This window comes from Thamnophis elegans, chromosome Z (genome assembly GCF_009769535.1).
Source record: "Thamnophis elegans isolate rThaEle1 chromosome Z, rThaEle1.pri, whole genome shotgun sequence".
Classification (NCBI taxonomy): Eukaryota; Metazoa; Chordata; class Lepidosauria; order Squamata; family Colubridae; genus Thamnophis; species Thamnophis elegans.
In genome coordinates this window covers 88,399,570-88,411,006 of record NC_045558.1, presented here as the reverse complement: position 1 = coordinate 88,411,006, position 11,437 = coordinate 88,399,570, and the positions used below count along the sequence as shown (strand labels likewise).

The window sequence follows — 11,437 nt, the reverse complement described above, 5'->3', positions numbered from 1 at the left end:
TTTATTACCAAAATTAATGTTTATTAATGTTCTAATGATCATTATAGAGATTATCATGCTAGATTACTCATTTTCCTAGTAATATCTATAAGATGCATTGGTGTAGTCAAAAGCTATAAAATTGGTGTTTTAATAGCATATATTTGGAAGAGCATTTTCCTTTCCTCAAATGTCTTGTAATCCATTCTTCCTTGTTCTTTCACAAAGAAATGAAAGAGACAGTGAATATACGGAGACTGTTTCATTTTAATTGTCATTCATGCACCAAAACAGTATTTTAAAAACTTCCTGGCATGATCACATAAAATGTCTGTTCAATGTCTGAAGAAATCTGACACAGCTCTTGTTAGATAATATATTCTCTGCCTGAGTTACAGTAAGCCTGATGGAATTTACCAGCTCTTCAAATGAATATATGAAGAAAGGCATTGGGTCAACGGTGATTTAAACAGTACAGCTGTACCCATTACCCCAACTTGATCACATTGCTTTGTTTTTTCTTCTTTTCCCCTTGTTCAAAAATCCAGGTATTATTTATTTATAATAAATAAATGTTTTTGCTTTGGTTCTTGCATAATCAAAAGGTTTGTTGAATTTATTAGAAGAGTCAAGTATTTTTGTTGGCACATTTGCTCTGTTTGTATAAGGTTGCCCCTCATGGGAGTGTTTTTAGTTGGGTAAGTGAACACAAATGCATAGCTATCCACATTCTAATTATTCCTTGCAAATAGGATACACACATACTCTCCCCAGCCATATATCTGCAAATTAGCCATAGAACATGTATGCAACACAACATACTCACATTCTCTCTATGGACACTCAAACCTTACATATACATACACACTCACAAAAGCAATATTAGTTTCTATTCTAAATGCAGATATATCTGGTCTCTTTCATTCAGCCATATATACATACAAAATTTTCTTCAACTCTTTTTCACACTCATTTGGAGGCATAGTAGAAAACAGGTTAAACACATTCAATTCATTTCAATTCCATTTCTGAATTAGATCTGAAGGATTTCTTTCTTCTTATGTACATGACACCCAAGGCTATTGTGGTAATAAGAAGAATAAGCCCAATTGCAAGCAAAATCCACTGTCCTGCTTCTATTTGACCGTTGCTCAGTGGCATCCCAAGGAAATTGACTTCTGATTCACCTAAGAACCAAGAAAAAAATATAGATGAATGAATTTAAGTAAACTTATCCTAGAAGGCATAGGATCAAACTAAGCTGCATTTTTTTTTAAAAAAGCTAAGCAGGGTAGAAATGAGCATGGTATAGGGGGAAGAAGGAAAAAGAGGGCTTTTTAACTTTGTTCTCACTGTAGCCTTGCTATTTCACTGTCCACAATCAGCAGAAAGCTTAAAGGGTCCATGTGCAAACTTCCCCCTCCAATCCTCATTTCTGGAAAATACCAATGTTGAAACGTTTAAATACCTGCGTAAGCCTGCCAGGTGTATTCAGGCCAACCCAGAGTTTCATTATTTTCCTTGTTCTTTTCGATGAGCCACCTTGTCAGTGGTTCGAAATAGGTCAGCAAAGCTTCAGCAGACATATTGGGTTGCCCTGTAATATTTTGCATGACTTCAGGCCATGGCCTGCTGAAGCCCAGCTTCATGGCATCCCTGCAAAAATAAATTGTTTATAGAAGATGTACATGTGCACTCCTCACTCCCCCAAGAAATACAACATTGTTTTACTAAATGAAGCTAAAGGCCCATCTATACAGAATTCTGTATTTTACAGAAGTCAGCCAGATCCCCACTGGCAATCTAAAAAGTCCTTTGTGTATCATTTTCATTTTCATTTTCATTTTCATTTTCATTTTCATCTATCTATCTATCTATCTATCTATCTATCTATCTATCTATCTATCTATCTATCTCTCTATCTCTCTATTAGAATTTGTCAAACAAAAACGAGAACAAGAATAAAATAATAGAAATACAGTGACAGGGATGATAAGCGCATTAATGTACTTATGCATGCCCCCTCCACTAACCATTTAAGTATGATGTAAGGTCCACAGAAGTCAATTTGTGACTGTAACTGTGAAAATTTGTAGCTGAAACAACTGAATCAGGTAGAGCATTCCAGACTTTAACAAATCTATTACAGAAATCATATTTTTTACAGTCAAGTTTAGAACGATTTATGTTAAGTTTAAAGCGGTCAGTTGTTAGAATGCGCATTATTATGATTAAAACAAAAAAAGTCATTTATAGGTAAAACATTACTACGTATAATTTTGAATGTAATACCTAGGTCTGGCCTCAAGTGACATAGTTCTAAGTTATCCAAACTGAAAATTTCAAGTCTAGCAGCATAGGGAATTCTATTGTGTACAGAAGAGGGCAAGCCTGCTCAATTGTATTGATGTCAGATATATGGTGGGGATTCCAAACAGTTGAACAATACTCTAAGATTGGTCTAGCATACATTTTATAAGTTCTAATTAACAATACAATGTTTCCAGAAAAAAAAACTGTGCAAAAATAAATTTACAAGTCTTAATTATTTTTTAGCAATGCTGTTACAGTGTACTTTGTCAGAGATAAGTAAACCTGGGTCCCTGACAAAGTGAGGGTCATCAGATAGTTCAATGCCACCTAGCTTATATTTGACATTCTGATTATGTTTACCAACATATAAGACACAGCATTTATTGATTGAAATTTGAAGTTGCCAAACAGATGACCATCCAGACACATAGTCGAGATCATTTTGCAAAACAATAGAATGATCTGTAGTATTGAATAAATTTACATCATTGGCAAAAAGAATGCAATTGCTTTTAATTTTGATCACATAAATCGTTGATATAGAGCCGGGATGGCGAACCTATGGCATGCACCCTACAGGTTGCATGTGGAGCCATTTCTCAGGACACATGAGTTCAGCCTTTTTTAAAGCCATTTTTCACCCTCCCCAGGCTCCAGAGGCTTTATAGGAGCCTAGGAAGGGTGAAAAGAGCCTCTCCCACCCCCCGGAGGCCCTCCGGAGGCTTCAGGAGCTTCCCTGAAGCCTCCGGAGCGCAAAATTCCCAGCCTTATGGGCAAACTGGAAGTTTGGGAACGGACTTATGGTTTACTCATGGGACCGTTTTTAGCCCTACGGAGCCTTCAGGCCTCTGGGGAGGGGGAGGCTATTTCTGTACTCCCCAGGCTCCTATAAAGCTTCTGGAGCTTGGGGAGGGTGAAAAAAGCATTCAAAAAATGGGAGGAGCGCCTGTCATGTGCACATGCGCACAGGAGGTATCGTGCATTGCATTCTGGGTGCGGCACACCCATGCACGATGACACTGCGTTCTCCCCACTTATGGCACACGAGTCAAAAAAGGTTCGCCATCGCTGATATAGAGCAAGAAAAGCATGGAATCTGACTCTGCCTTGCAGAACACACTGTTAACTGATGCAGGATTAGACAGTGAATTGTTGCCTATTTTGACTTTCTGCAGTCTATTAGACAGGAAAGAAGCAATTCACTTGTGCAAAGGACCAGAAATGCCATAAGAGTTTAATTTCAACAGCAGTTTATCATGTATTACTGTATCAAAAGCCTTACAAAAATCATTGTAAATTTCATCTACAGCTTGGCCTTGATAAAGGCAAGTAGTCCAGATGTTTCTACAGTGCAAAAATGGTAGATGAGTTTTTCTTAAAGCCAAACTGTTTGTTGGGTAGCAAGTTGTTTGTGAACAACAAACAATGGATTGGTTTATAATTGATTCCATAACTTTGCATGTAACACAACCCAAAGAGATTGGTTTATAATTTTCAATTGAACTAGGGTCACCCTTTTAAAAAATTGGTATAACTATAGCTGATGACCAAAGAAAGGCAGAGAACTAGTTCGAAACAATACTTCAAAAATTGTACACAAAGGTTCAGCTGGGACAGTAGCAAGCTTTTACAAGAAAAAAAACACATAAATCATCTGGTCCTGTGGATAGCGATGTTTATAAATTACATAATGCTAATTCAACATTATCCATTTGAAATTTAATAATCAGCAATTTGATACAACTATTTGTGGTCTGACTTGTGAATGAAGGATTGAAACCATTGCTATCCACAAAAACTGAACTAAAAAATGAATGGAAAAGATTGGCGTGACCAGCATTGTCATTACAAACAACCCCATTTTGCCCTTTTAAAGGTGGAATCACTTGCAAATCTTTAAGTTTCAAAGTTAACAAAGTTGTAAAAGGCTTACATAGAATTTGAGTTTAACAGCTTTTCCTCCTGTTTTCATCCTTTATTTTATAAATCTACATAATAGATTTTCACCTAGAATTTTTGGTATTTTTTTCTTTCTTGGTTTATGAAGATTCCATAATTCTTAATGGGAGCCCCTTTTTTTTGCCTTGTATAGTTTTTGTTTAACTAACCCAAATGCTGCCTTGCTATATATCTCAGCATTTTTGATACAATTTGCTTTTGTTTTTGTAACTGACATCCCATTTGAGGATACTTTTTTGCTATTAGACAAGTTTCTTCTTTGTTGACTACTGAAACGGCACAAATACAGAATATATGATTTGTTGGTGTTATTTGAGTTGGAAGTTATTTCAGTTGGGGATCAGCTGAAGTTTTCGGAAAGAAGCCAAATTAAATGGTCTTTCAGTCCCTTGCATGAGCTGGTTCATATTTTGAACTCTCTGCAACAATATATATTTGTTTAGTTGTGTGCTAGCAATAATTCAAAGTGTATCTTGTCAGTTTGAAATAGCACACACTGAACCAGAAAATAAAACATTTTTTTTCTGACAAATAATGGTTTAAAGCTTGATGATTTAAAACATCAGAATGAAATCCAAGTAAATTGGAAGACCAAATTACCCACCAGTAAATTGCCAAGACCTTTATCGATAACTTTCAAATTTAAAATGATAGTTTGGTCTCAATTTGATTAGTAACAGTTCCCCAATCTTTGGAGCAACCTGTAATTAACCAAGACTTGCTAATTTAATTTTAGAATGAGGCAGAAAATTCTCTAAGTATCATTCAATAGTAGTTCAAGACAATTAAACACCTAATAATTTTTGTCCTTTTCTAAAATTCAGTCACCTGCCTTGCTGAGCCAACATTATCAGTCTCTTTATAAGGATGATGATGAGGGTTTAGCAAAAAATGTTTTTAAAAATTGCATTTGAAAGCTAATTTGCATGCATTTTCAAATCATTACAAAATCAAAAATTGTTTGAAATTCTCCATTTCAGTTGCCAAAAACAATTTATCATGTACTAGGGGAAAGCTAGTACAAACCTTAATATTTATGAAAATAAGATGCAAAATACATTGTATTAGAGAAATACGGAAACTATATGCTTAAAAATACATATGTTTAGAGAAATAAATTTTAGTGCATAATTTTAAAAAGTTTCATTTGATGAATCTGAATTTTTTGCACATTTGCAAAAAAGAATCCTGAGAAAATGTAAAATTTACACGTCTCACCCTAAGATACTCACCCTAAGATTTTCCCAGCCTCTTTAGACTGGTAAATGTCACATTTGTATAAAGGTCCTGTATGACCAGCAGCTTTGCACAGAGCTTGGTGAAACTGAAATTGGATTATAAAACTGACAAAGTACCTGGAAGAGAAATTGAAGAGATAAAAGGGGAGGTCAAGACCATTCTAGGAAAAAGTGGTGATGTAACATTTCATAAGTCACAGAGGTACACAAGCCAGCAAAAAAAATCTCCTTACCTAACATATGGGACATTAGCAGGAATATGGAATTTTGCTCCTGCATCAAAATCTTTTTCTGATCTTGGTGTAGGAGGACATAAACCTTGGTATTTCAATCTACAGGTAAGGTAAATTGAGAGAAGATAATGTTCATTAAGGAATTTGAAAAATGAAATAGTTTCAAGAGCTATATTTACAGGATTGAAAAATAATTATTTTTCCTTTCTATATAAAAAACTAAAATGCCTTCTGAATTTCTTTTTCCTTCAGGACCTTTCAGAATCATTATGCACACGTTGCTGCAAAAACTAGACAAATGATTTGTTCCCAAAAGAACAATATTTTCAATGCAGGGTTGCTTTTATCAGTGAGATAGGCAGTGCATGCATGAATGAATGAATGAATGAATGAATGAATGAATGAATGGATGGATGGATGGATGGATGGATTTTTTTAATTCCCTAGAATTCCTTCAGCAAAAATAATACACAGGATAGGTTTGAAAGGGGAATACTTTTCCAAGTATTCTTTTAGGAAGCCCCTAAAGGTAAGGCAAAATTATTATATTTTGATCTTTAACTATATCTGAAATAATTCAGTTATGATTATGTTTACTCTCACTTCACTTTCTGTAGTTTTGGGCCAGACCTGGTTCACTTCTTTGTAAATTCTCAAGATTTAGTTCTGTTACGAAAATATCAATTTTCTTACTAGACAGTTGCAAATTAATCACCTGAGATTCCACCATTGTTGGTTGTACTCATTTTTTGGAATACGCCCATCAAATACTTTCCATCTCCATTGGTCGATCAGGTAGCCAAAGGGCAGGAAAGCAATCTTATCCAGTGCAATGCTCATCAGGTAGTTGATATCACTCTCTGACCAAGAAGAAAATGTTTTTTAACAGATCAAGGTACCTGGCAAGTCTTGTGCTTTATCTCTTCTACTGCCTCTACTGTGATTCATGACATGTTTTTCCCCTTTCAGCCCCTAATCTTAATTGGCAAATTCTACAATATTGCAATATTTTAATAGTTGCATCTCTCTGTCTCACTCTCTCTCTCTCTCTGCCTCTGTCTCTCTCTCTGCTTTCTCTGTGTCTCTCTCTGTCTCTCTGTCTCTCTGTCTCTCTCTCTCTCTCTCTCTCTGTCTCCCTCTCTTCTGTCTCTGTCTATTTCTGTCTCTCTGTCTGTCTCTCTCTGTCACACACACACAATCCCCAAAAGCTAATCTGTCTGCAATTAAATATTTAATTCAAAATATCTTGCACTAATATTAAAAACCAGCATGGGATGAAAAACAACACAATTAATATTTTGTATTTGAAACATGCAAGATGAATTTGATTCAGAAATGTCTCTACCCAAAATCACAAATGAGTCTTAATGGGTTATAAGACACCATGAATCTGATGCATCAGTGCTGAACATTTCTTAAAAACTGAATCTGACAGATCTACCTTGTAATGAAGTATCCCTATTAGCTTACCATAGTTTTCTTCTAACTGTTCAAGCAGCTTAATTTTATGCAAATGCTTTGGGGTTGACACTGATAAAGCCAAAACATCACCAATGGCTTCATGGAAACCTGGATTGGCCCCATCACGAAATGAAATGGGCTGATCTTTATACTGCAAAAAGTATTGGACATGACCCATTTCATGGTGAACTGTTATTAAATCATCCATATTCACAACAGTGCATTGTTTTATCCTGAAACAAGAAAATAATAAAAATAAAGTGAAGAATCTCTTGAAAAGAATGGAATAACCAAGTAATTTCTCAGTGCTTTATAAAATAACCTGCACAATCCAGGTCCTAGAGAACCATAGGTAGAATATAAATTTATCTCACCTGGTCTAATTATAGTGGTGTTTATAATTACTTGATTACAGTCAGTTATAGGCTTCCTTGTTCTTTATAAGCTTAACTCAGAAAGATGCTTACAGAACAGTGTTTCCTAATGATGTTTGCATGTGAACTGAGCCACAAAGTACAACAAACAACAAAAATACACACACCCATTCGCTCCTGGGCCCAAATATAGTCAGCTACCTGGGCCAAGTTATCATATAATATTTGGAACAAATATCCCACATTTCATCAGTAATTACAAGACCGTAATCTCAAAAGGCCATCAAATCTCTTCCTAAAGTCAACCCAGAGAGATTTCTTGTTTTAAGAAATGTTTCAGAAAATTTATTAAGAAGCAATTTCTTTACAGACCACTGACATATCAACATGTGATATTGGAATATGAGATTAGTGTGATAAAGTCAGAAACAGAGCCAAAAATGTTTGCTGTATGAAAATAACATGAAAGCAGTTCTAGAGAGACCTGCAGGTGAAAAACAGTATGTCACTCTGGGACATACTTTGAAATGTACAAACAGTAGGATTAATCCCAAATGTGACTCATGTCACCCTGGAGCATCAGTTTATATATAATTCCTAGTAAAATGCAGTAAGGGATACTGGTAACTAACAAACCATAAACATATTATTAGCTACAATGAGCCCTTGTAATGAAGTCTCCCTGATTTTCACAAACTTTATCCATTTAATTCAGTGTGCAATCACCTAAAGTCCTTGCGATTGTAGAAGTCCCAGGCTGAAGCATGACAGACCACTTCTCTCCCATCTGATGGCTTTTCCAGCATAGACTTTTTCCAGAACTCAGGTGGCATAGGGATAAGTCCCAGTGACTTGAAGAAACTGTCAGATTGTTCAAACATCTTTGTTGGGGTCCAGCCCTATGGAAAAGAGAGCAAATGTGCCAAAAGTTAAAAAGCTGGTAAAAGGGGGTATGAGAAAAAGACATGTATATTTTAAGACAGTAGCAAATCACCATTTCTGGCTTTGGTATTCTTGCTGTAATTGAAGATAATCTTAAATGCCACATAAAAACAGGAAGATAATTATAAAATATTAATTGTGCAGTGCAGAGCAAAATAGGACAGTGATTTCAAAACAGGGATAGCGTGCAGAACTAAAAGCAGGAAGGAGAAAGAATCTCCAAAAGCCAGATTTCTCTTGTCTTCTTTCCTAAGATTTGTAACTCCAGTTCAGTCCCACAAAAATGTGTCCATTCATAGGAACTGAAGTCAAATTACCTAGTGGTGGGCATGCGCATAAGTATCCGGGCAGGTGGGTGGAGCCTCCTGCCACGGCTACTACCAGTTCGTCCGATCTGGGCCAAACCGAGAGTAATCCACTTCTGGAATTACCATTCTATCTGGCTTCAAAAGATAGATAGTAATGGCCACACCACTTTTGATTTCAGCCATATGCCTGATACAGTATATATTTCGCTCCAGATTCCCATTGAAGAAATGTGGCTCAAGAGAGGACCTAGCTCCCCAGTTCTGCTATATTTTGATAATTTATAACTAAGTTAGATAGACTTTTTTTTGGGTGTTGTAATCTCTTTATTGTTTTGCATTTTTTAAATAAAATAAACAATACATGTTCTTTTATCTAAAAACAAAGTACTCTATTACTTCATCTCCTTTTGTCTTATACCCAGAGTAACATAACTAGACAAAACCAATCTGTGTAAGAAAAAATAGATTTTCTTAGTCTAGCTTAATCACATATTCAGTTAGGATTGTAATGGGCACTACGGTGACTCGGGTTTTAGTTTGGAGAAGAACCTGAATCATTGCAGGATAGACTTCATTCTTGATTACATCATCTAACATCATACAACATCTAACATAAGAACACAAGATACATTCTCGGGGGCAATTTTGACTGTGGGAAATCCTCCCAATGAAGATTTGTCATAGTTTGAATTTTAAAGACAACTTCTGAAAGAAGTTATTATTTCCCTTATTTATGAGTTGCAGTTGGGCAAATTTAATTAATATATGTTTTTTTCCTTTTGTACTAATCCAGATATATTACTGCTCAAAGCAGATTCATGGAACATAATTCAAAAGATATTTTAGGATATAACAGGAAGCAGATTTGGAAGCAACAATGTTTAATAGTACTAAAGCTCAGATCCAAATGAAACCTCCCTTAACTTAGAGCTACACCATAAGCAACTAAAAAAATGCCAACAACTAGTTTTATTCTGGAGAGTTTTTAAAGAGGGAAAGAATTATGTTCAGTTCCTATGAGAAAACATTGCAAGTAACAATGGAATAAAATCTAGTGTTTCAACCTGCTGTTTCATTGCTGGAGTAGCATCCACTTTGGTAGCATCAGGGTATGGCATGACAAGGTCAAAAATGTTTGCCCATGATTGTGCCCACATGTTACCTAAAAATTAAAAGTGAAGTTGGTTAATAAGTAACCAGAAAATAAATAGGGAGGGAAATAAATCAAATTACAAGATGAGGCAGTGGGGGAAGATCTCTATGTTTGAAGAGGAGTTAAAAACTAATGAAATGTTTGGCTTATGATATCCAGATAGGTATGTGCAATGCTGTTGCAGTTGTCACATAAAACTCTTGCTGTAGTGTACCTTAACCTGGAATTGTATGTCCAGGTTGTGAATGCATTTATACTTGTGTATAACATTCATGATCCTGAGTCATGATCCTGAGTCATTGTTCAACTGGGATCTTGCCTCTACCACTCAGTGTGACTGTGGTGCTTCTTGACAAAATATCCATCACATTGTGTCCAAATGTCAATCAAGAGCCTAAAAAGGTAAAGGTAAAGGTTCCCATTGCACACATTTGCTAGTCATTCCCGACTCTAGGAGGTGATGCTCATCTCTATTTTAAAGCCAGCTGTCCGAAGACGTCTCTGTTGTCATGTGGCTGGCATGACTAAAAGCCGAAAGTGCACGGAACACTGTTACCTTCCCACCAAAGGTGGTTCCTATTTTTCTACTTGCATTTTTTACCTGCTTTTGAAGGTAAAGATTTACCTGCTAGGTTGGCAGAAGCTGGGACAAATAACGGGAGCTCACTCTGTTGTGCGGTGCTAGAAATTCGAACCGCCAAGCTGCTGACTTTTCTGATTGACAATCTCAGCGTCTTAGCCACTGAGCCACTGCATCCCTTGATCAACAGCTTACATCGGCCCAATGTCTGATTTTTTAAATTGAAGTACTACAAGTCCATGTATCTGTCATACATTAAATGAATAAATCCTGAGTCAAATTTTATGGGGAGCATTTTATTGGTTGATGGATCCCTGCCTGCCTTTGTTATAAAGCTCTTAAGAAAAACTGAAAAGCAAAAGCTGATTACTAAGTTCTGTTACTACTTCCAACAATTAGAAATAGGTCTCCAATGGACCAGGTCTGCAAAACTTAAAAGAAATGTAGGAAGTTTCTGGGGATTTGCTCAGTATACCCATTGTCCAATGGCTAGAGCAGCCCTGAGTGGAAAGACTTACCTAGCAAATGAGCTGGAATTGGGCCTCTGAGGTTGATGCGCTTTTCTCCATATTTTTTGTATAGAGCCCGGCGTACATAAGCATGCAGATTGAAGTATAGTGGTTGAAGCTGATTCCAGATGTTCTCCAGGTCAGTTTCAAAAGTTGGAGTTTCATAAAGAGATCTCCAATAAGCACCTTTGTCTGCATGTCCTGTACATATACATACATATATTGTGAGCCTAGATAAGCTCTTTAATATTATGAGACAGCATATATATGCAAAAATATATTCTACTCCTTTTCTCATATAACTTACACCCATATAGCAAAGAGAAAAATACTGATTCTTACCCCTTTATTTAAACTATGAAAATAGTACTGATTATGAGGCACTATA

General features: G+C 36.0%; 1 protein-coding gene across 1 annotated transcript in view; it reads right to left on the bottom strand.

The window, feature by feature from the left end:
* Window positions 1-228: 228 nt before the first annotated feature.
* ACE (angiotensin I converting enzyme) overlaps window positions 229-11,437 on the bottom strand; it is a 43,211-nt gene continuing 32,002 nt past the window's right edge. The window contains exons 17-25 of the mRNA XM_032237748.1: window positions 11,059-11,250; window positions 9,872-9,969; window positions 8,284-8,456; window positions 7,193-7,416; window positions 6,438-6,582; window positions 5,723-5,821; window positions 5,484-5,606; window positions 1,448-1,635; window positions 229-1,166 (exon numbers count right to left, since the gene is read on the bottom strand). Of these exons, the coding sequence (XP_032093639.1) occupies window positions 991-1,166; window positions 1,448-1,635; window positions 5,484-5,606; window positions 5,723-5,821; window positions 6,438-6,582; window positions 7,193-7,416; window positions 8,284-8,456; window positions 9,872-9,969; window positions 11,059-11,250 (1,418 nt within the window). The 3' untranslated portion in view covers window positions 229-990. The remainder of the gene's footprint in view (window positions 1,167-1,447; window positions 1,636-5,483; window positions 5,607-5,722; window positions 5,822-6,437; window positions 6,583-7,192; window positions 7,417-8,283; window positions 8,457-9,871; window positions 9,970-11,058; window positions 11,251-11,437) is intronic.